Genomic DNA, 23,058 nt, shown 5'->3' on the forward strand with positions numbered 1-23,058 from the left:
CGTCCTTCTATAAGGAGCACACCCCTGCTCTCTCGAGTTGAAAGTCTGGGAAGGATCACGGTGGGGGCGGCAGGCGACGTTAGGCGACGTTGACTCTTGGGAACTTCCATTGGGAAAGAGCCACCCGCATAAAGAGCGCCTTCCCTGCCTGATCCGTCGCCCAGCACATGCAGAAAGAGTCAGACTCATTCAGAACTTGGAAGGTGGAAGGCGCCAGATTAAAGCTGTTAAACGGTGGAGAAGGAAAGTGGGTACTCTGGGTTGCACCTGCCTTCCAAGTTGCCTAGAAATGACCTGATAATGCATCGTTCGGTGAGCATGGCAAGAGCGCCCGTTTGAGGTCTGGAGCCAACCTTCCTTACGGTACCGTCATATCGCTCGCTCTGTTCTTCGTCCCAATTCACCTCTTTTTAACAGTCATTCTGGTAAACTTTTGCTGCCTCACCTTTTCCGTCTCCAACGCCAGCCGCATCCGCATATGCAAAAGCTTCATTCAGCCTTCACCACCAAGGCCAAGACCCAAAGCAACTAGCAAATTGATGTGCAAGTCTACCAACGGCTGGGGGCCTGTTTATTCTTCAACGTCCCCCACCAGCGCCCCACTCAGACAGAAATCCGCACTCTCCGTACCGGACGGCTATCGACAGCACGTGTCACTCTATTCATCCATGGCATCGCATCTCTGCCTGCAACTTGCATCTGTCGTCTGCTGCCTCTCCACCAGGCTCCCCCTTTGACAGGCCCGCTCTCGTTACCATGAATAATACGGCCCTGGTCTTGACTCTTTTTGTTCATCTCGTCGCCCATTCTGACAGAGACACAAAGTATGTTCCCCCAATCCTGCATCATTCGATGTTTCTTGTTAGCGCAGCGAGTTGAGACATTGTTCTTCGGGATCGGACTCTTACCCTTGGCCTAAAACGCAGACAAACTTTCTTCTGCCCGGCCACACACTCGCACTTTATCTTGTCTCCTCCCAGTACGGATACAGTACACACCCACGCATTCTGCCACGATTAACTTTAGGGCTCCCTTTCCTTAGACGGTGTTGGCTGCAACCGGATCCGGGATCGGTTTGACAAACAGGACGTGACACGGGGACAGATGCGAACCATCACCATGTTTAACATTACAATCGTTCCACCCATTCCGCCCCCATCTTTGCATTCCGCAGTCTCCGACCAATCCCCTCTTGGACCGTAGCAAACTCTCCAACTTGTGTTTAAACGGCCATTCTTAACATACTGTGGTAAGCTCAGAGGAGGAATTACTAACAATATACACGGACATTCTTACGTCCATGCCCATCCCTTCCGCTCGTCCAATCGGCCACGTCGCGGGCACTCCCCCCCCTTTGACCAGCATCCCCTTGCCATCAGCCTGCCCTGCCGAGCCCCTGTCACCCAACTTCAGCCCCTCGCCCCATTGCAGAGGTCCTGCAAAGACGGATCAGGCGGGATAGGTGTATGTCTGGTATGCATGTCTGTACTCGGTAGCCCTCAGGTGTTTCCCTTTAAACTCTCCCACACCCTTCACGCCGCGCGCTTTTGAGATCAAGCCGCCCAAACCTTAGCCGAGCCTGTGAATATTCAACGAATTTCAGCCACGATCGCGTTGATTCTCGATACCCGAATTTTAGAGACTCCCGGGTCAGAGACAAATCGGCTGCGGACCTAAGCGACGACATACACCTCGACGACGAAGGACTCGGAAGTTGTGGACTCGAGAGAGGGATCGGGGTTTACGGAAAGCTGCCCAGCACACGGACTAAGGCACTCCACAATGGCATCTGGGCGGACGACGGCGACATAGACCGGGCAATATTGCCATCGCGACAACTTTTCGATCAATCGACTCGTGTTTTCAACGCTACGTTCCCGATATGGACGAAATGTTACAGCCGCCGATGACCCCGTCCACGGAACGGGGTCATCGGCGGACAAATGGAGGCAACAAGGCCTTTCACAACTTTGCAAACGACTACTCTCACATCACAGACCCCACGTTAAGGAGACGATTGGCACTGAGCGAGATTGACAAGGTTCCTTTTGGCTTGTACCGTTAGTCCGCATCAAACCTTTGCGCTCACCTCTCATTGAAAGACTAACACTGGACCGCAGATGTAAGAGCTATTCTGGTTGCTGGTGTTGGTTTCTTCCTCGACTCGTACGACATCTTTGCCATCAACCTCATCACTACCCTTCTTGGCGTAGTGTTTTGGCAAGGGCCTCCTGAATCGAGTACGCATGGATATGGTGGCAACAATGGCGAGCTGCCGGGCCCGGTCAACTCGGCTCTCAAGGCTTCAACCAGTGCTGGAATCATTGTCGGCCAGATCGTGTTCGGCTGGTTGGCCGACGTATTTGGCAGAAGAAGGATGTATGGTGTGGAACTTGGAATCATCATTTTGGCAACGCTCAGCGCCGCTCTGGTCTCGCCGAGTCAATCGGTCAGCTTCACTGGGCTGATGATCTTCTGGAGGGTTATCATGGTGAGTGTTTCGTACGTCAGTGATCTTGTGCTACTACTAACGACCACAAGGGCGTCGGCATTGGAGGCGATTATCCACTCAGTTCAGTCATTACATCAGAGTAAGTTGGCTCTTAGCCGCTGATCCAAGAACCGTAACTGATTCCGTCCCCAGGTTTGCGCCCACACGATGGAGAGGAGCCATGATCGCGGCTGTGTTCTCGATGCAAGGCATGGGCCAATTAGGTGCGGCCGTCGTGGCTTTAGTTACCGCCGAAGCCTTCAAGGACTCCTACCTCGACGTCCACACTCTTGGCGACTGCCACGCAAGATGCCAGCTTGCTGCTGACCGTTCATGGCGCATCATTGTCGGCATGGGCGCCGTGCCCGCCTGCATAGCACTGTACTACCGGATCACGATTCCAGAGACGCCACGGTACACCTTTGACGTGGAGCAAGACGTTGAGAAGGCCGATGCGGACATTCAAGCGTACATGGCGAGCAAGTCCAAGGGTGACTACGATCTGGATTTGCAATTCAAGATGAAGAAGGAGACCGGTCCCGGTTACAACACTCCGGGGGCATCCTGGCCTGATGCCTGGGCATACTTCACGCAATGGAAGCACTTTAAGATGCTTTTGGGCACTGCCTTTTCCTGGTTCTTCCTGGTGAGTAATACCATGTCAAGGGCTACTGGTCTGCACATACTGATACACCGGATAGGATTTGGCGTTCTACGGCCTCGGGCTGAATAGTACTGTTGTACTGCAAACCATTGGCTATGCCGACGGAGCCAACTTCTACAAAAGACTACACAACCAAGCCGTAGGATTGATCATTCTGGCGTGCGCTGGTGCGATTCCAGGCTATTGGGTTTCCGTTTTCACCATCGATACTATCGGTCGTAAACCCATCCAGATTATGGGCTTCTTCATGCTCACCGTTATCTTCTGCGTGCTCGGCTTCCTGCTCCACCAGTTGACCGATGCCGTCTTTCTCACTTTGTACATCACTGGCCAATTCTTCTTTAACTTTGGCCCTAACACCACCACATTTATCGTTCCTGGCGAATGTTTCCCGACCCGATACCGCTCTACGGGACACGGAATATCTGCAGCGATGGGCAAGGTCGGTGCTATCCTAGCGCAGGTTATTAGCATCCCTCTGCTCGCCAAAGACGTTCCTGGCGACTGCCACGGCGAGCACTGTGCGCCCTGGCTCGACCGTCTCCTGGAGCTGTTCGCACTTTTCATGTTCCTCGGCATGTTGTCGTCTTTACTCATCCCGGAGACAAAGGGCATGACTCTTGAAGAACTTGCCGGTGAGACACCGACATCCTACAACCGCGGTCGCAACGGCAGTATATCGCATTACCCGCGCCCGCAATCGAAGTGGAATCCCTTCAACGGTGGTCACCCCGCAGGATTCCATTACCCGAGGACGAGCACCGTCAAGGCAGCACGTGTCGGGATCATGACGTCACCCGACCTTCTAGCAGAGGAAGAGCGCAGGAGAAGAAGTCAGTCCCGGTTCTGGCGCAAGAGGCGGAAAGAAAGGGGTGGCGGAAGCAGCATCGGTGGAACGTACGAGTACGCAATGAGCATACGCAACAGCGGTGTCTCCTCGGCGTACACTGGGAGAAATATGGGCGCTGTCGACGAGCAGATGCCCGCCGATCCCGCGGCTCCCGGCGTATTCCCGACATGGGGCGCCGGGTGGGGCCGGGTGGACCGTGGGGCTCAGCCGATGGAGAACGTCAAGTTACACGACGTGGGAAGCCTCCTGAGGCGGGATTCCCGCGCGTGATGGATTTTAGGGGGAAATAGCGGGCGTACGGTCTTTGGTGAACCCTCCTGGATGAAAATGAGGGATTTTTCATGATGACGACTTTTTGCTGGATATGGATTTGTCTGGCTACCGTAGATAGTGTATGATTATGGCATCAAGACCGCCCACGCGGTGATTCAAGTTTCGCACCAGAAGTATCTTACCCCGACCTTCCATCTTTCTAGATGTCATCCTGTTTACTTTCCCTTCAAAGTGTACTAGGGGTACTTTGATTAGCTCCTTCTGAGGGAAGTAAAAGTCGACTCAAGGTACACAGCCCGCAACAGTCCAGCTGTTCGCCATTGCTATGAGCAACTTGATGTACCTCTTCGACAACTCATGCGTTTCTTTACAGAAATCGCTTCCCCCAATGTCCAAACCGCTTACCCAGAGTTACTGACCATAGCTACCGCGTCTCCTCCAAGCTCGCCCTCGCACCAACAAAATCCTCAAACTTCCCCCTCAACTCCTCGTCGTCCCGAGGAAGCAGCACAACCGTACTCGCAGCCTGAGCCTCCATCCCACGCGCAACACCACCCATAGTAGCCATCGTACGAAGAAACCCCTCGCTCAACCAGAACTGTAGTCTCCGCCGAAAGATATACACCGCCAGCTCCTGGTTATACTTCTCCAGACGGGCGCGCTTGTGCTCGTCGAAGAGGTGCGCTGCGCGAGCAAGGTAGATGTGTGTACTAATGTGCCCGTCGCCATCGTACTTTATGCTATCCTCGGGCGCGTCTTGGCCCCAGGAGTCGCAGAAGGTGAAGCGGGCTTCGAGGGGGTGTGTGCCGCGGGTGAACTTGACGTAGGCGGAGGCGCCTTTTAGGTGGTTTGCGAGGCGGCCGATGTCGATCTCTGAAGAAAGGGATTTGTAATCAGTTACTGTAAGGTGAAAGAAGTCTTTGGGGGATTCAGACTGGCAAGAGTCTTTTCAAGACCCGGAGAAAGGAGAACATAAAGGAAGGGATCTTGGAACTCACAGAGATCTCGGGAAGATCCTTCCTCCAAACACCACACCTCACCATCACGGCGTCATCATCCCTAGGACCCGGCTTTGGTAGATCGCCCACGGGGTGAGCCGTCGTCCAGCCGCCGGCAAAGACCGTGTCCCAGAGACCTTTGGTGCGGTTACAGCCGATATAGGATTCGGTAGCAGAACCGAGGGTCTGCCAAATGTCGTTGCAGGCTATGACCTCGCGGTGGGGGACGCACTCGAAGCGGACGTAGATGGCCGGTCCCGGGGCCGGGCCGCTGCGGGGGTAGTAGGCGTCTGCTTCGTGGGCTGGGGTGCGGTGACGGGTGCTGCGGTGGTAGTGGTGGTGGTGAGCACGATCGCGGTGCTCGCGATGATCACGGTGACTGTCGTTGGTGGCGTGGGCTGCGCGGTGAATTTCCTGGATGCGGCGGGCCATGATTGGGCATTGGGGGGAGGGGTTGAGGTAGGACTCCATTGGGTCGATGAATCTGCCTTGGCCGGACATGATGATTCTCGATGATTGAGGTACCTGGTTGTCCAAGTTGTGTTTTTTGGTGTGTGGTGATCTTTGTCGAAGATGCTAAGTCCTGTTTCTGTGCATGGTGGGGTTTGAAGGAAGAGATTTGACCTGGCTGCTTGAGACCTCGAGATTTTATACACGATCGAGGATGGAGTTAATTACCGTCTGTAGCAGTGAATTATGTCCATCTGTATAATATAATTTCATCTCATCTATTGTGGAATATGCCAGGTCACAAGACAAGGTTTGCTGATCTAGGCTCCTGTCTTTGAGGAACACAACAAGTGGTTGTATTCGTCAACTTCACCATTGAAATCGAGATGTCTACTTTAGTGAATGAATGTGAATTAACATGGTTCCGCACGGATGTAGTACTGGTATAGCAGCCCAGATCCTTGTATCTCTACTCTTCATGCTTCTCCTTTGGTGTAGAGATGCCGGCTTCGGCCTGGGCAGGATAGCCATACGACTAATCTGGTAGACAGTGGGGACTGACATTATTATAGAAGGTATACTGATCTAAAGTATGGAAAGCTGAGGCCCAAGCTGAAGATAACGACCAGGTTCATACTCAGACTTCCTTACTTGATAGAAGAAAGCCCAGCAGTTGGGGAATAAAAACTGGTCTTGAGCATGGAACTTGTAATTAACTTCCTTTTTGTCACCCAGAACATCATTAGAGTTCCGTCAAATAAACCGAAGTTTATCAAAAGTGTCTAGAGGCCTTATTGGTGCATCATACTAACAAAGAGATTCTTCCAAGCTGTCTTGTAGATGAATTCACATTGTGTGTAGACTAAGGTACCAGTCTCAGGGAGTGCATGGCCTCAGGGACAATTGCATTGTTTAAGGAGTGCCTAGATCTCTCAGTGGGTCCATAAAGCAGGACTGACTTGCCGCATCTGAGGTTAAGGTGAACTACCAGAGCATCACAGACGCGTCCAACTTTGTCAACAGTCCCAGCAACCACCCAACAACGAGCCCTACTTATCCCAATTCCCATCCCTCATCAAACAAGACACACCTTTCTCCCCCAAACACTTCCAGGCTTCTTTCCTCCTTTGCCTGAAGTATTCTGCACACTTTGAGAAATCTTTCACCCTCACGCTCTCACCACCACAACAAAGCTGCCAAAGCAACTCAACAATCACAATCGCAAATCGCAATCGTCTCTCCGGTAAAAGCTCCCCTCAGCACTGCATCTTCATAAAGATATTCAGACTAACACAAAGGCTAAAACATGCAGTCCTACAGTGAGCTGGAATCAACAGGCGCCATGATTGCCATCTCAAGTCTCAGCCAGCTGTCAGCCTCACAGCAGCGCATGTGCGACGACCTTCTGCAGGCCCTCATCCCGCGCAACTGCCCCATGGACCCCGACACCCTCGACCAAGTCCGCCATGAATTCTGGAACCGTATTTTCGCCAAGGGCTGGACCACCAACAAGGACAATAATGCCCCAGGCCAGCTCCCCAAGCGCACCAACGACGAGGCCTCCCTCACCATCGGCACCCTCAACCAAGATGTGCCCAAGAACGGCAGCGTCCCGGGCTACCGCCGCGCCGGCCAGTCTGTCCTGCTCAAGGTCAGCATGAAGGTTGGCGATCGCTGGGAGGACATCGACGCCAGCTTCTTCTGGGTCGATCAGCAGGGCCACCGTGGCTCTGAGCTCTCCAATGCCTCGATTGATATTGAGGGCGACCTCACTCTCGACGAGGCCAAGATTGAGGTCGGAATGCACTACGATACCAACGAGAAGGAGCGTGTCGGCGGCTGGAACTGGAACAAGGTTGTCTACTGGGGCCGCCTCCGTCTCCTCAACTTGGCTTTGCAGCTTAGTGTCACCAACTCGGAGGATACGAGTGAGCTAAAGCAGGTTCGGCTGGTCGAGGAGCACTGGTTGGAGAAGGAGGAGCTTCGACAGAACTTCCTGGTCCATGAGCAGCTTTTGAGGGGTGATTGAAGGATGACAAGGATGGTGAAAGGACTGATTGATACCCGGATGATGGATGGAGGTTGGTTTTGTTTCTTAGGACACATGGGAAGGGACGTAAAAGCACAGCATGGACTCTTGATTTCGCCAGTATGACTCGATACACGTACACGAAGGTATTGACATGCCTATTCTTACTACACATATGCATCCTCTGATGTAATTAGTCCGTGAGATGGCCCCATATTGATGTATGTCTGTGATGAATTCATATGGAAGTCGCGCTCGACGGTTTGCCCCTTGCCCAAATCTCGGATTTTGTCATCAGTGTTCCCTTTTGTTGCATTGAGTCTGATGTTCCTTCCTTTCTATTTGGAAAATCAGCACACCAGACTTTCTGACTTCTAAGTTTGGATCACATCAAAGCAATACGCCTGGTAGGGGCTGGGACTGTTTGCGCAAGAGGTACAAGTTCGACAATGAAGGCGCTTTCACGGCGTGTGTGTATAGAAAATCCCCTCCCTTATTCTTCTCCTCGTAACACTTATCTGAGATCACACCCCTCCCCCCTACATTGGCGCAAATCACCTCAACAGTGTGGCTTTTATCTGACATATTCGATAATGGGCGCCATTGTCCACCCAGAAACTTTGGTTTGCCCAGGATTCTACAGCATCATTATACATAAGAGCCCTTGTTCTTTTTCATTGATTTTCATTTCTCACCATATCAGCTATCTAAGGAGGATCCATCTACGTTTCTTGCTCTTAAACTTCAGCGTGTTTCGAATTTTGCAAATCAAACGCAACTACTTTACATCTCAAAACCCACCGCGTACGTCAAAACACAAGTAAGAACTACCTTTCTTTTTCTTCAGATTTTGGGTCTCGGATCTTGCTATTCAATTTCCATGATGCATAGACGGCCGCAAATTACTAATTCTCATCACAGTCCTTCTCAAGTTCAGCATGACTTCCCCGGAGCCACCTCAGTTCGTCATCTCTGGGGTTCACCAACTAAATGACAGCGGAAAGAGGATGTGTGATAGCCTCATCGCTTTGGTGCTATTATACAACGACCCCAGACGAACGAAGACAGAGGAGACCATCGATGGTCTTATCACCAAACCAGAAATTCATGATACTATTCGCGACAACTTCTGGAAGAGAGTCTTCGCTGATGGATGGGCCACTGACAAGCCCAACGTTTTGAAGCCTACGTCAAATATGGATGCAGGTGGAAAATTGCCTAAACGTATGGTCGAGCACGTCATCGTTGGCGAGTTATCAGATACGATAGACTATGACGAGACAAAGGCCACGTATCAGCGCACTGAGATTCTCATGGCAGCCAAACCGGAACCGGAATTCAACAGCGATTTTGTAGACTTTGTATACTCCTACCAAAGCGGTTCAGTCTTCTCGACCTGCAAGAAGAGGCCCGTTTTCAAGAAAGACGCCATGAACCAGCCCTCTCAAATTCGGAACGAAAAGGTCAAAGCCATTTGGGTTTGGGACAGAGCTCAAATGCAATGGCTTGGCGAATGGAATTACGAGAGAGCAACATACGTGGCCCGACGCTATCTAGTCGGCGTGGCTCGCGACTTTGGTGGGGATGAAAACGGTGTCCTCAGTTGTGAAGAGCTTCATCCAATGGAGGTTCTACTTGAGATGAAGGATGAAGAATTGGAAGTTCTGATAGAAATCCAATCAAGCCGCGAGGTTCTTAAGAGGACGAGACTGAGACTGTTGGATAAGGTTGCCTCATTTCGTGGCGAATATGGCGAGGATGAAGAGAACGGCACCAGGGGTAAAGCCTACGGCCTTACCCATGAGTCAAATGAGCCTGATGAGAACCCAGAAGAGTTGGAGAGCCAGCTTCGGTGCATCGAAGAGTTAGCCGAGACGACTAAGCTCCTAGCCAAGATTGTGACGCTACCTCCTCCGGCCAACATTTGGTAAAGGCAGCTTGCAAGCAGGGGTTGGCGGGGCGTCATCGTCATCGGGGTCGTCGGCGGCAGCCCTCTTCTTTGCCGCTGAACGGCGACCGTTCTCCGAGTTCTGGAGAAGCCGGAGCTTCTCGGTCTCGAGAGAGTATGGGAGACTCTTGTCAATGTTGGGCAGCGCTCGACCGGGTTTCCAGCTATTGTTTCGCTGTTCGCTGGCGAGAAAACTCCTCTGCGGCGGCCCTCCCATCTTGGGCCCACCGCTCGCAGCGGAGGAGCTCAAGTTTACAAGGACAACTTCTAAAGAGATGCTAGATTAGACTTATCCCATCAAATTTTAGATGACGGCAGGACATTCTTGATCCGTATTCTGTCTTCCCGGTTTTGCTCTATTTCGGTATTATTCACAGGTGCATACAAGGGAAATAAGGCCATATTCATATGTAATTCGTTGTTGCCCTTATAAAAGTTGAAGTACATACATGTATAAGCGCCATCTAGCAGCCGATGGGATATTGGGTGACTTCTATATATGATACAAGAGGCCTTTCTTTTCTGATTGCGGAGATCTCGATGATCAGCTTGGGGCGGGCAGGCTGCACAATACTCAAACATTTTCGTGGGATAATTCTTCAGGTTTCCAGTCCAAAATAACTATGAAAAAATTATTTCTCTGCTCATTTACCACAGAAAGTCTAGGCTTCTGCCATTCCCAAAAAGAACTCGTACAATGCCCAGGCACCAGGATCGGGCAACTCTTGTCCCGCCGCATCTCCCACATACGTTGCTCTTCCAAATCTTGCCTTCAAGTACCGCGTAGCCTCTGCCTTTTCAGCAGCGGTTTTTACAGCAGCCTTAAAGTCCCCTGACTTGACAAAAGCATCCGAGAACGGAAGTAGCACGTCCATGACCGTCCGATCACCCTCTCTCGCTGGCGTATGAGACTTGAGAGAATCTACCGCAGAAGCCAAAGATGAGGCATACAACATCGGTGAGAATGACGCCGTGGATGGGGGATTAGCTTGCGCTTCGGATCGAAGAGCAGAGGAAAAGGCGGACAGCAGGATACCCAGGATGGCTCCGAGGGTTCCTCCCATGTCGTCGACGGCTTCGATTGTGGACTCGAGGAAGGCGAAGACAGATCCGCTAGCCGCTGAACCGTTGTCGAGATTACGCAGCAGAGACTCGCATAGGCCCTTAACGGCTTCACCGCAGTCACCGTCGCCCATCACCATATCCCATTTCGTCAGATTTGGCTCGGCGGCAATGGCCCGTTCGCAAGCTGATCTGATGGCCTTTTCTAACAGCTTGGGATCAACTTTGATGAGATCTGACCTGTTTTCAGCACTGCTTGAAGTATCACTGTCGCCATTCACCACCGGTCCATTCGTTTTCTCCTTGCTCGCTACTGGCCGGACAGTGTTTGGCCAGTGGACTGCACTCGTGGGACGATCGAGAAGCTGCAGGAGCTCGCTAACAGTTGACTTGGACTGCCTTGCTGCAGCCGAAATGTTGCAGAGTGAAACGGAAAATCCGGGTGCGTTGAGAGACGTTTCGAATGTGCCAACTTGTGTTCGTACGGGGGTAATTGACCAGGTCGAGGCCAGCTGAGTCTGTACTTCATCCGTGAGCGCGCCTAACTCCAGAACTGAGAGCCCGCCGTAGTTATTGATAAGGAGTGTGACTTCATCCCCTTTTTCGAAAGATACAAAAGCTCTTTCAGCATCATTCGGGTCGCATAAGAGCTTCAGCATCCTGTCCACGAGATCGTTTACTGACGGGAAAGGGGTAATGAGCTGTTGGCCTGGCTCATTATGGATGCCAGCGCCAACAACGCACACGTCTTCTGCGACGGAGTGGTATTGTCGTCCTGGTACATGGCAGTGGTCTAGAGCTGAGCCTATCGACACCGTCTGGTCGTTGACAGCTCTGCCAATCTCTACACATTGATCGAAAGAATACTTCTCAGCCGCAGCCGCACCGAGGATCTTCATAGCTAGGATGAATTAGCGGTGGTACTGGATGACAATATGATCAGCACTCACTGAAAATGTGACCTGGCATTCCTCTCCTCCCCACCCTGCTACTCTTGCTCCTGCCGATGGAAACATCGTCCGTGGCGGGGAGAACAACGACTTTGTCGGACAGGCCTGAGGCCTTTGCTCTCTCCGCAGCGAGTCCGAAGTGAAGCCTATCACCGGTGTAGTTGGTGATGAGGAGGATGGTCCCGGCATCGGAAGGCGTCAGTCTCATTGCTTCGAGAACTTGTTTCGTACTCGGCGAGGCGAATATGTCGCCGTATGCAACTGCTGACAGAAGACCCTCACCGACAAAGCCGCTCCATGCCGGCTCGTGACCCGAGCCGCCACCGCCAATGATGCTTACGGTCGACCGATCATTGTGCGAATTCGCAACGACACGTTCTGCTTCACTGAGAGTGAGATGAGGGTTCGCTCTAACAAGAGCCCGTAGAGCCCTTGGTACGAGGGTATTTGCAGCGGTGTCGGGGAAGTAGTGCTTCGTTGCCATATTCAATGCTTCTGAACTGATGGTGTTCAAATGTCACATTGAAGCCATTGCCGTGGACAGATTTCCGGATATATGGTACGGGTAACGTCTTCCGTATTAACCACAGCTGTCAGTTCCCCTCCATCATAACTTGGTAATCTTCAACTGCAACCATTTACCACACATATTGTACTCATACTCATCTGAGAACGCCAACTTTACGCGCCTCGAGCCACATGGGTATCTCGACGTTGGACTTTTCTCTACAGCACTAGCTTCCTTCAGCTTTTCCCAAGTTCTGAAGCCTCGCAAACGAGAGGAGCTTCAAGCGAGTCAGTCAATGCCCCCGAGACGCGCACCGCAGACAAACAAGACTGGAGCTAACATCCTAGCCCACTTACCCCTGCCCCCCCAGACGCTTTGTTGGGGGGAAGGCAATGGTTCGTTTTTCCCCGTGGGTCCCCGCACAAAAATCTCGCTCAAGTTCCCAGTTCGGCAATGCAGCTCGTCAGACTCCACGGACAAGTCCCGACATCCAACCTCTTCGCAACCGAGTCCGAAAGGTCGGCAACGCTCCGCTGCTCCGCACAACTCGGAAATAGCTGTGACAACTCGTACTCCGCAGCTCTTTTCACCAGGTCACGGGCGGCGGTTCCAATTTCATGGTTCGCTACCCCCCCGCATACCGGAAAGCCTTAAGTCAACCCTGCTCGAACCGCGTCTCGCATCCCTTTCATGTAAGGAACCGATATTCGTACACAACCACAACGATAGGCCTGCCATGACCTCATGGATGGAAGACAAGCTGCATCCGTGCCGCCCAAGAAGCGCGTCAGAAAGTCTCGAGGCCGTGGCCTGCGCACCAAAACAGGGTGGTGAGTTCAAGCCTCCCCAGCCGCACTATTACCCTCGACGCGCGGGTTGCTGACTTACTGCACAGCTTGACTTGTCGCGAGCGACACAAGAAATGCGACGAACAGCAACCGGTCTGTGGGCCATGCAGCATCTCGTCTCGTCACTGCGTCTTTCCCCATCTTTTTCAAGATGCGGACAGAAGATCAAGCCCAGCTACCTCGCACAACGACCGCGTGACTGCGCGTCTCGGAGACAATGGCAGCCAGTCACGCGTCGATGAGCTCCCGCAATCGATCGGCTCAACAGAGTCCACCAGCCTCGAGTCGCAGATGTCGTCGATGCAGCAAGTCTCCCAGCCTCCCGGGACGTATGACGCAGCTCACGCGCCCTACGTGAGCCAACCTCGCGTAACGGCGGGAGTGACGTTCGGCGACGTGTACAGCTACTCTCCCGAGACCGTCGCATCCGAGCTGTGGACCACCGATCTCGCCTCGACGCGATGGCTCGGCCTGCTCGCCACCGACGCGGCGCAGGCAGACAGTGGCTTCTCACTCGCCCCGAGCCCCGCCCCGGAGGATGAGGAACAGAGGCGGGCGGCGGACCTGCATGGCCCGCCCGATGCAACCAACCTCGAGTCTCGGCTGAACGAAGTCTCAGATCCAGAGCGGAAAACTTGGCAGGCGGATCGGGATATCACACTGTCCAACCGAGAGGCCGTACTCTTTCGTCACTTTACGGAACGATCGGCTCTTTGGTTGGACTTCTTGGATCCCAGGAAGCACTTCTCTACCTATGCAGTCCGCTTGGCTTTGAGGAATGCAGGTCTGATGAATGCAATCTTGGCTATGTCAGCTAAACACCTCTCAAAATTGGGAGGAGGATATAGGAACTCCATTGGCAGCAATGAAGACACAGAGGAGGACCCCGGCGGAGAGTGGGTTCGGTACTATTACGAGACTCTCCGCTACGTTCAAGAAGCATTGGCATGCACCAGCTATACGGCTTCAGAAGAGCTCAATGCCACGGCCATTGTAATCTCAGCATACGAGATGTTGGATGAATCAGACGGTCGAGGCAATTGGCAACGACACCTGAAGGGCGTCTTCTGGATCCAACGATCTCAAGACGTCAATGGGGCATCTGGCGGACTGCGACAAGCAGTCTGGTGGGCTTGGCTTCGCCAGGACATTTGGGCTGCTTTTCGCGAAAAGAGGCGTTGCCTCAGCTTCTGGGCCGCAGACAAAGACTTTGGTGAACTTGACCCACATGGACTGGCTGACAGGGCCATCTACCTGCTATCGCGAGCCGTCAACTACTGCGCTTACTCTCGCATGATAGAGTCTTCGTCTTTGACTGATGTTTCAGCTTCGGGGAATAGAGCGAGGGCCGGAAGCGAAATGCTAGCTGAGATAGAGCGATGGAAGTCGTTTCTGGGGACTGAGTTTAGACCCCTCCCGACGTCAACAAGTCCGTCCGATGTCTTCACGCCGCTTTGGGTTCATCCTCCCGAATTTGGAGTTGCTCTTCAAGCGTACTCATTCGCAAAGATCCTTGTTCTCCTTCACAAACCGGTGTCTTCAGGGTTTGATGTATATATGAAGATGCAACGAGCACTCTCAGAGGCGGTAGATACGATCTGTGGCATTGCAATGGAATCCACAGACGAGGGGTGCCAATTACTCTCAGCACAGTGTCTGTATGGGGCGGGCCTATGCGTACAAGACGCGCTAAAGAGGAACACTATTCTGTCTCTGATTGAGAGAAGTGAAGAGAGAGTCGGATGGACTCCGATGGCGACGTGGCGAGATGACTTGAGGGAGGCATGGGCAAATGCTGATAGTCAAAGTCCGGACGTGATGCGTTGAAGTTCTATTATCGACCGTCAAGATACCCCTAAAGGCTGAAAATGTTTGGACTCCTGACATTTCATGCTTTACCGGCAGACTTACACACGTTCATCTGCCACTCCGTCGACTTCTGGGCTTCCTTGACGCCCTCTTCCATCAGTGTTGTCAAGTTTTGACTTGACGCGTTTTTTTTCAAATGAATCAAGTAGTCATCAAGAACAAGCTTATTCACGTTGACCTTCGATACGCCGCCAGCGATACAGCGCTGCATGAGATCCTCAGGGAAGTCGTTGGTACCGTGAAGCACGACTCGAACTCTTCCATCCACCTTTTCGCGAATCTTTTGCAGCCTGTGCCACACATCGAATTAGCAACGGCTCACACTCAGTGTCCAAGAGATTGGTCTTACCGGTCAAACTCCAATACGGGTCCCCTGGCGCCATACTCCCCATGCACATTGCCAAAAGCTGGCGCCAAAAAGTCGATGCCGGTAGCAATGAAGTCCTCCACCTGCTCCTCCGTCGTCAAAGCCCCCTCAAGGTCCGCTGTATCCGCGATACCGTCCTCGCCACCCTCAATACGTCCCGGCTCGGCCTCGGTCGCAATGCCCCTCTCATGGCAATATGCCACCAACTCCTTGGTCTTGGCCAAGTTCTCGTCCATCTCGTAGTGGCTCATATCCACCATGATACTATCGAACGGCAACGTATCTGCCGCGTGTCTGATCATGGCTTCGTCCTGTGCGTGGTCGAGATGGATGGCCACAGGGACTGAGGCGGCGCGAGCCGCGTGCGCTGCCGCATGAACAAGAAGACCTGATGAGAAGGTGATGGCCCATGGGAATACTTGGATGATTAGGGGGCTTTTCGTTGCTTCGGCGGCGCGGATGAAGGCGAGGATGTTCTCGATGTTGTAGGCAATCGGCGCGACTACGCCATATTGGCCTTCCTCAGCAGCTTTGAGGATTTGATATGTCTTGTTCTTTGAAGGGTCCCACGACTTCATCTTGACTCCGATGCGTATCTCAGCGCAGGTGCCAAAGTTGTGTACGTTCAAGTAATAATTTTTGAACAAGACGGCTCTAGGCGATCACTCCGACAGGGAAGTTTGAGTTGCTCAAAAGCCTCATGTAAGTTGACATAGCTTTTTGTCCAAATAAAGCGAGTAGATTCTTCGATACGCCTGCCAAGAAGCGTCGTGGTCTGGTGCCATTACGCCCGATGGATCACACTCGGCTAGGAGAAACCTCGAATTTGTGTGTGCCCACGACTCGCGGTCGCTAGACCCACCGGCCACGAGGCGCGGACTGATGATCCATGTAGAAACTTGTGTTAAGGCAAACACCACTTTATAGCTTTCTAACCAGGTCCTGTAATTACATAGCTGAACCTCGATATAGACTGTTTTCACCTGGCGATAGTCGGGATAGTCGTCGAAAGACATTCGCTTGTCCAAGTTGTTCATCCGCAAGGGTAGTGTCATACTTGCTCGTCTGTAAACCTTCTCATCTGAACGAACTTTCCTTGTCACATCCCAAGTCGGTTCTCCATATCCTCCTGCAGTACTCCTCAAAATGACTGTAGCCAACGGTCTCCGCATCGCCGTCGGCGGCGACGACGCCGGCTTCGACTACAAGGCCACAATCTCCAAGGACCTGGAAGCTGATCCGCGAGTGAGCACAGTCGTAGACTTCGGCCCCAACTCTGCGACAGATAAGACGGCATACGCACACTTCGCCATCGCTGCCGCCGAGGCCGTTGCCAGTGGCAAGGTCGACCGGGCCATCCTCATCTGTGGCACCGGGCTAGGCGTCGCCATCTCGGCGAACAAGGTCCCCGGCGTACGGGCAGTGACGGCGCACGACAGCTTTTCAGTGGAAAGAGCCGTCAAGAGCAACAATGCGCAGGTTCTATGCCTCGGTCAACGCGTTATTGGTGTCGAGCTTGCTAGGCGGTTGGTTAGTGAATGGGTGGGTTATGAGTTTGATCCCGTAAGTTGAGACTCTTGCCTTTTTCACACTTTAAGATCTTTGGTAGTTGACATTATCCTTTAAAGGCATCTGCATCAGCAGTCAAAGTAAAAGTCATAGATGATTATGATCTGAAGCAGTCGAATGGGGTCAAGGCCTGAAGTAATCAGGCAACAGGAAGGAGTTGGCAATTCGAACAAAAAACCTAGGAAAAGGATACGGCGCCTTGCGGCGAATCACCTGATATAAGAGCTTAGTGATCACAGAGACCACAAAAAAAGAGTTCACCACCGGTGTGGCTACATCTCTTGGTGCTCATGCTGGGATTCGAACTCGGGTACTCGCTAAGCCTGTCGTCGAGTAGGCTGGTTGGCGTATGAGTTAATTGTTGACCATTAACCACTCCACCATCCAGCCAGATTGACCTGGCCCGTCGACCTAGACGGGTGCCTGCTGGCTGGTGACAGGAATTGACTTGGAGGGGTATATGAGGCACTTCAGCTTCACTGCGTATACCGATCCTGGGATTATTCAGCTCTAAGCTTACGTACAATTTCAACCTCCCATCTCAGCCTTCCAAACGCCCTGTAATTTTCATCCAACATATTCACAATGGAATTCCCATCTCCCGTCGCTTGCAAGAAACTTTGAGATCCGGGTCGGCCTCCTCCGCAAATCCGAACTTCCGCAACTTCATCTCGTAAGCAGTGTCGTAGTTCCAGTCATACTTCAAGAGCAGGTGAGCGATGATGATCTTCGCCTCGCTGGCAGCGAAGAAGCGTCCTGGACAACTGTGCTCTCCATGGCCGAAGCCAAGATGGTTGACGCTCGTAGTCACCAACTGAGCAGCCGCCTCTTGCCCCGGCTTACCGCTCTCCCGCATACGTAGAAAGCGGTAGCCGTCAAATTCGTTGGGGTTCTCGTAGAATGCTGTGTCTCTCTCATTTTTCACCTGACACTGCGACAGAGTAGCCTTTTGGAATCTTGGTACTGTCAGACAAGGTGACGTCGGCGATCGCTTGTCGGAACATCGAAGCTACAAGCATCCCAAGGTTAGTCAAATACGACTCGCAGCTACCAGGCTTGGAGTTTATGGCCACTTACAAATCTGGTTGGGCTTGAGGCGTTGGCTCTCGTTGAGCACACTGTCAAGAAGCTTCATGTTGTAAAGCGCCGTTTTCTTCCACCCCTCTTTCTCAAGACATGTGACGATTTCTTCTCTCAAAGGACCAATCAGCTCGGGGTGCTGCAGAATGTCGACCATGGCCTGTGTGATCAGATCCGACGTCGTGCCGATGGACACGACCGCCAACATTAGCTGCGACGCCCCAAAATTGTAAGGCTTCCCAGCAGCATGCTCTTCGAACCAGTAGATAGCGTCATTGTACTCCTTTCCATCATTCTTGGCGTGTCGCGCCTCCAATTCGGCGGCAACGAGGTCCCAGGCCTCCTTTACTTGGGCCTTGAGGTCCTTGCACTCAGGGATATAGTTCGTTGCCAATGTCTTGAGGAAGCTAGGCCAGAGGCGTAACTTTCGCATGCCCAACACACTGTTCTCGCCATAGTTGACAGATCTGATGGACTGACACTTGCTACGAAAATGAATACGGAAATGAAAAGGTATTATATCGGTTTCGAGCTCGCCAGACAGGCCTCATCATGATATGAATGCCCAATGTCTTGGACAAAGAAACGCTGAACTTGAACAAAGGTTGAACGAACATTCGGACATGCCATGGCTCCGCACTGTAACTGAGATTCTATCGAGCTGCAATCGATGTTGCAGAGCATTTTGATTGAGGGGCCAAGTGAATACTAGCATTAGTAGCAAGCTCCGGGCGCCATTCATTTTACTGGCATTTCACCGCAGTCCATAAATGGTACCGCGCAGATCATCGTGAAGCCGGTGGGATACTTCAGGTTTGGGAACTGTCTGAGATGACGTGGAAGCTCGAAAAGAGGTCGAAGGCACCTCGGGGTTTTGGGAACTCGCCGGGAGTTTCCTTCTTGAAGATGATTTGGAGCTGTAATGATGGCTGGGTTCTAAAAGAGTTTGGATGCAAACTACCAGAGTGTGCATGTTCGTCCTTAAGGATTTATTTCCCTTGACACTGAAGCAGTCAATGGTCCCAAATTACTTGTAGGCCCAAAGACCAGGGTTCACCGAAAACATTAACTACCTTAATGCACATGCATCAATGTGTTATACGTCATTGACTTTCTAATATTGGAATTGGGTATGTTCTCTGTCTTCTTTCTACCAAGCACCAACAATGCCTGCTATGGGAATATCAATACCTGTTGTGTACGAAGCCGTCTCACTCAACAAGTAGACATACGCGCCGCCCAGCTCCTGAGGCAGTGCCAGACGCGGCATCCCACCGTAATACTTCATCTTGGTGTCCCAGTCAGGCGCAGTCGCAACGTAGTACGTCAACGCCGTCTTGACGAAGCCAGGCGAGATTGAGTTGACACGGATGCCATGCTCGGCCCACTCCATGGCCAGCGTGTGTGTCATGTTGCGGATGGCACCCTTGGTCGCACCGTACGGGGCAGAGGGAGCGGCCTACAAAGCAAAAGAAAAAAACGTCAGTCAGGGAACCCCTTATCTTTCATCACCAACAACCCGTCACACAACACAAGGACTCACCCGGTTCGGCCTATAGGAAGTCATGCTTGCAGTGAAGACGATGCTGCCCTTGCACCCGAGCTTGATAAACGCCCGCGCGGCGGCCGTCGCACAATTCCAAGACCCGTTGACGTTGAGCTTGAAGAGCCGGTCAAACTGCTCCGGCGTGAAGTCCAGCGCGGGCTGGTGCTTGGTCGCGCCGGCGTTGGCGACCATGCCGTCGAAGCGGCCCGTCGTGGCCACCACGGCGTCGACGGCCGCCGCGACGCTGGCGTAGTCCGTCACGTCGCATTGCTGGAATGCGAGCTTGCCGGGGAACCGCTTGAGCAGGCCGGCAAAGTCCTCCGCCGGCTCGGTGATGTCCAGGCTGTACACGCATGCGGCGTCGTTGGCGAGGCAGACTTCTGCAATGCCTAGACCTATGCCCTGGTTTGCTCCCGAAACTTGATGTGCGTTTAGTAGACGAACCTCTTTGCTTGAATTTTTGTCAAGGGGACTTACTTGCGATAACTTTATCCTTGAGAGAGACCTTCCAGTCAGTGCCGGCTGGGGGCAATGTGCTGAGATAGGCAGGAGCATCGTTTGTGCCGTTGGTGGGGATCGCGGCGGTCCCGTTGCCGTTCTGATCAGAGGAGCCAGTCATTGTGAAGACGATGATGTGTGTGATGTGTAGAGAAAGAAAGTTGAAGCCGGTTTCAGTTCAGATGCAACGACCAACAGAGCTGAGAAATTAAATTGCAGGCGGTATCGCAAGCTGAGAGAGATACAGAACACCTTTACTTGCCTTAAGTAAAATAGAGAAACGGGCGAACGGAAAATGTTGTTGACCACAATGCTCGCCGGCGCCGTGGGGCTCCTCGGAGATCGAACATCATGAAGCTCCCGACACGCGGTTCGGTGCGGATACAGTTTCCGGATCGGCTGATGACGGGCGATTATGTGGAAATGCCGGACCGTGTTGTGTAACTTCAAGCCTCATGTTTTTCTCAATTTGTTACACATACAACCAATAAACCACGAGCCGGTGTCCAGATCGCATATTGCAACCCATTCTTCGAAATCCGCTTGCCTCGAGACGCGGTCCTCCTACGGACTTGGCTAGCTTCTACTATTCCCAGCCCCATTCTTTTCCATTGTCCTCGAGTCGCGGGTGGCACACCCCTCCATCTGGCTTGCGCTAAGTTGATTGCTCTTCCGGGGGGGCACCCTCCCCCGGACCCCGCAAACTTCGGAAGATTCGTCTGAGGGCCCCCCGGTTCCCCAGATTGGGGGAGAAAACATGCCAATGACTTAGTTCAGATGATCTACGAACCCTCGTTGGTCGTACGACCACCATACGAAACCAGGCTGCCTCTAGACAAGTTGCGTGTAAGCTGGCATAGCTGGCAAGGGCGGCACGCCGCACTCAAGACCAAGGCAGCTTTTCATCAAAGCTGACAAGTATTACTCGGACGCTATCGGCAACAAGCCTTCTTTCCCATTTTCTTGTCTCGGCCGAAGCAGATATGCAAGAACAAGGTAGACAGTTGTGAAATACTTAAGACGCTTTTACTTGCCAGTTGCTCTCGGTTGGCTTTCGATTGGCAACTCTGGGCCTGTGTTTGGAACTCTACCTCTATACTTCTCCTATCCAATAGTCCTCTTGAAGAGTTCAAGAATATTACTGGGCCTTTTTACCTCTCCAGATTCCCAGTCAACTGACAGAACATCACCGGCAATGGAGAAGAACGAGACTGCAAGCAACGAGCATGAACATGCTCTGTCCAAGGGCGTGGAGATGGTGGGAGTCGATGACTACGTGGCTGACAGCGACGAAGAGAAGAAACTGGTCCGCAAGATAGACTTGTACTTGCTTCCTCTCGTCTTCATCATGGTTCGTACACGCTTGAGTCCTTGATCTAGATTCGCCAGAAAGAAAAGCCAAACTATCTTGGTCAACAATGCAGCATGCTAAGAAAACTCAATGTAGTATCTACTTTCCTACATGGACAGAACAAAGTAAGCCTCTCTCCAACTAAAGCCGCCATCACCAAAACCCCCCTGAACTGACAATCATTCCCCCCCAAAACAGCATCGGCAACGCCAAAATCGCCGGTATGGACCGCGACCTCAACCTCGACTCCTCCCGCTACTCCATCGCCCTCGTCGTCTTCTTCGTAGGCTACGTCCTCTTCGAAGTCCCCTCCAACATGATCCTAACCCGCACCCGCCCCTCTCTCTACCTCCCCGGCATCATGACCCTCTGGGGCTCCGTCACAATCGGCATGGCCTTTACGCCAACCTACAAAGCCCTCGTCGGCTTCCGCGTCGTCATGGGCGTCCTCGAATCCGGCTTCGCCCCTGGTGTGCTCTTACTGCTGTCGTCGTGGTACAAAAAAGAGGAGCAGAGTAAGAGGTTTGCCGTGTACATCTCCGCTGCAATCTTGTCTGGTGCCTTTGGCGGGTTGTTGGCTGGGTCGATTACGAGTGGACTTGACGGGGCGCATGGGATTGCTGGGTGGCGGTGGTTATTTGTCGTTGAGGGGTCCGCGACGGTGGGTGCTGCGTTGGTTGCGTTTTTTGCGCTGCCTGATTTCCCGGAGAATACTTCGTTGAAGAAGTTCAATGAGAAGGAGAGGGAGCTCGCTATTCGGAGACTTAAGACCGCGGCGGAACATCTGAGGACGGAAGAGGAGCCTCACTTGGGACATTGGGCAGCTTTCAAGCTCAGCATGATAAGCTGGAGGACTTGGCTCTTTGTCGTTGGTTACATGGTAAGTTTGATTCAATCGTATGCAGACAAACACAACCCCTTTTCTATGGCCACAGAATTAGAAAAACTAACATCCTCGTTCTCCAACAGGCCATCGTCGGATCCTCAACACTATCCTACTTCTACCCAACCCTAGTTTCCGGCTTAGGCTATCAATCCACAACCGCCCAATACATGACAATCCCCATCTTCGGCATCGCCTTCGTCTCCACCGCCGTGACGGGCTACTTCGCCGACCGGCACTCCCGCTTCCGCGGCCTCATCCTCGGCGCCTGGATGACCGTCGCCATGCTCTGCGCCGTCACCACCTGCGTCGTCTACGACTTCAAGGCGCGGTACGCGCTGCTGGTCATCATGGCGTCCGGGCTCTGGGCCTCGAATGGGTTGGCGCTGTCGTATGCCTCTGTGAGCTTCGGGTCCATGCCCAACGAGACGAGGGCCATTTCGTTGGCGTTTGTGAATGCCATGGGTAATCTGGCGCAGATTTACGGGGCGTACCTTTTCCCTTCCAAGGATGCGCCAAAGTATCTGATGGGGTTTGGGGTTATTAGTGGATTGTGTTTTACGGGTGTGGTGTCGTATGTTGCGCTTCACGTCTTTTTGAGAAGAGAGATGAGGTCGGCATAGTTGCCTTTTCGTCGACTGGTTCGCAATAGGATAGTAATTGACACATGTCTGATGAAACTTTGGTACCCGGAGAACTGACACTTTGGTTTAGAGTTTGATATTACACAAAGACAACTTGGAGTGCACAGCTTCGTAAAAAGAATTACGCCACACTGAGACATCAGACAACATAGCTGACCTATAGGGTGCAAGACTATCTGG

The 23,058-nt window shown here is 52.5% G+C and overlaps 11 protein-coding genes across 11 annotated transcripts; 6 read left to right on the plus strand and 5 right to left on the minus strand.

Moving 5' to 3' along the window:
• Nucleotides 1-1,891: 1,891 nt before the first annotated feature.
• On the plus strand, nt 1,892-4,275 carry BDP81DRAFT_323063 (H+ symporter; the record flags this gene model as incomplete). The annotated part of the gene is made up of 5 exons (XM_060584756.1): nt 1,892-2,060; nt 2,121-2,491; nt 2,542-2,591; nt 2,645-3,137; nt 3,193-4,275. The coding sequence occupies 5 exons, from the start codon at nt 1,892-1,894 to the stop codon at nt 4,273-4,275; spliced, it is 2,166 nt and encodes a 721-aa protein (XP_060443675.1).
• A 427-nt stretch (nt 4,276-4,702) lies between these two features.
• On the minus strand, nt 4,703-5,777 carry BDP81DRAFT_450828 (uncharacterized protein; the record flags this gene model as incomplete). The annotated part of the gene is made up of 2 exons (XM_060592577.1): nt 4,703-5,212; nt 5,277-5,777. The coding sequence occupies 2 exons, from the start codon at nt 5,775-5,777 to the stop codon at nt 4,703-4,705; spliced, it is 1,011 nt and encodes a 336-aa protein (XP_060443676.1).
• A 1,291-nt stretch (nt 5,778-7,068) lies between these two features.
• BDP81DRAFT_462134 (uncharacterized protein) lies at nt 7,069-7,755 on the plus strand (the record flags this gene model as incomplete). Its single annotated transcript, XM_060593861.1, has 1 exon — nt 7,069-7,755. One exon carries the CDS (start codon nt 7,069-7,071, stop codon nt 7,753-7,755), a length of 687 nt encoding a protein of 228 aa, XP_060443677.1.
• A 938-nt stretch (nt 7,756-8,693) lies between these two features.
• On the plus strand, nt 8,694-9,686 carry BDP81DRAFT_395540 (uncharacterized protein; the record flags this gene model as incomplete). Its single annotated transcript, XM_060588076.1, has 1 exon — nt 8,694-9,686. One exon carries the CDS (start codon nt 8,694-8,696, stop codon nt 9,684-9,686), a length of 993 nt encoding a protein of 330 aa, XP_060443678.1.
• A 414-nt stretch (nt 9,687-10,100) lies between these two features.
• Nucleotides 10,101-12,457, minus strand: BDP81DRAFT_376972 (Dak1 domain-containing protein). Its single transcript, XM_060586762.1, has 2 exons — nt 11,716-12,457; nt 10,101-11,666 (listed from the first exon to the last, which is right to left on the minus strand). The coding sequence occupies exons 1-2, from the start codon at nt 12,197-12,199 to the stop codon at nt 10,366-10,368; spliced, it is 1,785 nt and encodes a 594-aa protein (XP_060443679.1). The 5' UTR covers nt 12,200-12,457; the 3' UTR covers nt 10,101-10,365.
• A 510-nt stretch (nt 12,458-12,967) lies between these two features.
• Nucleotides 12,968-14,898, plus strand: BDP81DRAFT_450832 (uncharacterized protein; the record flags this gene model as incomplete). Its single annotated transcript, XM_060592578.1, has 2 exons — nt 12,968-13,053; nt 13,119-14,898. The coding sequence occupies 2 exons, from the start codon at nt 12,968-12,970 to the stop codon at nt 14,896-14,898; spliced, it is 1,866 nt and encodes a 621-aa protein (XP_060443680.1).
• Nucleotides 14,899-14,959: 61 nt separating this feature from the next.
• BDP81DRAFT_323249 (fructose-bisphosphate aldolase) lies at nt 14,960-15,885 on the minus strand (the record flags this gene model as incomplete). The annotated part of the gene is made up of 2 exons (XM_060584780.1): nt 14,960-15,230; nt 15,290-15,885. 2 exons carry the CDS (start codon nt 15,883-15,885, stop codon nt 14,960-14,962), a joined length of 867 nt encoding a protein of 288 aa, XP_060443681.1.
• A 218-nt stretch (nt 15,886-16,103) lies between these two features.
• On the plus strand, nt 16,104-17,186 carry BDP81DRAFT_407521 (uncharacterized protein). Its single transcript, XM_060589020.1, has 2 exons — nt 16,104-16,870; nt 16,936-17,186. The coding sequence occupies exons 1-2, from the start codon at nt 16,454-16,456 to the stop codon at nt 17,008-17,010; spliced, it is 492 nt and encodes a 163-aa protein (XP_060443682.1). The 5' UTR covers nt 16,104-16,453; the 3' UTR covers nt 17,011-17,186.
• Nucleotides 17,184-18,640, minus strand: BDP81DRAFT_472652 (cytochrome P450; the record flags this gene model as incomplete). The annotated part of the gene is made up of 3 exons (XM_060594625.1): nt 17,184-17,839; nt 17,954-18,441; nt 18,597-18,640. The coding sequence occupies 3 exons, from the start codon at nt 18,638-18,640 to the stop codon at nt 17,457-17,459; spliced, it is 915 nt and encodes a 304-aa protein (XP_060443683.1). The 3' UTR covers nt 17,184-17,456.
• A 395-nt stretch (nt 18,641-19,035) lies between these two features.
• Nucleotides 19,036-20,413, minus strand: BDP81DRAFT_430756 (uncharacterized protein). Its single transcript, XM_060590640.1, has 4 exons — nt 19,980-20,413; nt 19,752-19,921; nt 19,500-19,580; nt 19,036-19,415 (listed from the first exon to the last, which is right to left on the minus strand). Exons 1-4 carry the CDS (start codon nt 20,119-20,121, stop codon nt 19,107-19,109), a joined length of 702 nt encoding a protein of 233 aa, XP_060443684.1. The 5' UTR covers nt 20,122-20,413; the 3' UTR covers nt 19,036-19,106.
• Nucleotides 20,414-21,255: 842 nt separating this feature from the next.
• Nucleotides 21,256-22,857, plus strand: BDP81DRAFT_322479 (major facilitator superfamily domain-containing protein; the record flags this gene model as incomplete). The annotated part of the gene is made up of 4 exons (XM_060584701.1): nt 21,256-21,351; nt 21,448-21,476; nt 21,550-22,231; nt 22,321-22,857. The coding sequence occupies 4 exons, from the start codon at nt 21,256-21,258 to the stop codon at nt 22,855-22,857; spliced, it is 1,344 nt and encodes a 447-aa protein (XP_060443685.1).
• Between the last annotated feature and the right edge of the window lie 201 nt (nt 22,858-23,058).

The sequence above is a fragment of the Colletotrichum phormii genome (genome assembly GCF_030913505.1).
Source record: "Colletotrichum phormii strain CBS 102054 chromosome Unknown BDP81scaffold_13, whole genome shotgun sequence".
In the NCBI taxonomy this organism is placed as follows: domain Eukaryota; kingdom Fungi; phylum Ascomycota; class Sordariomycetes; order Glomerellales; family Glomerellaceae; genus Colletotrichum; species Colletotrichum phormii.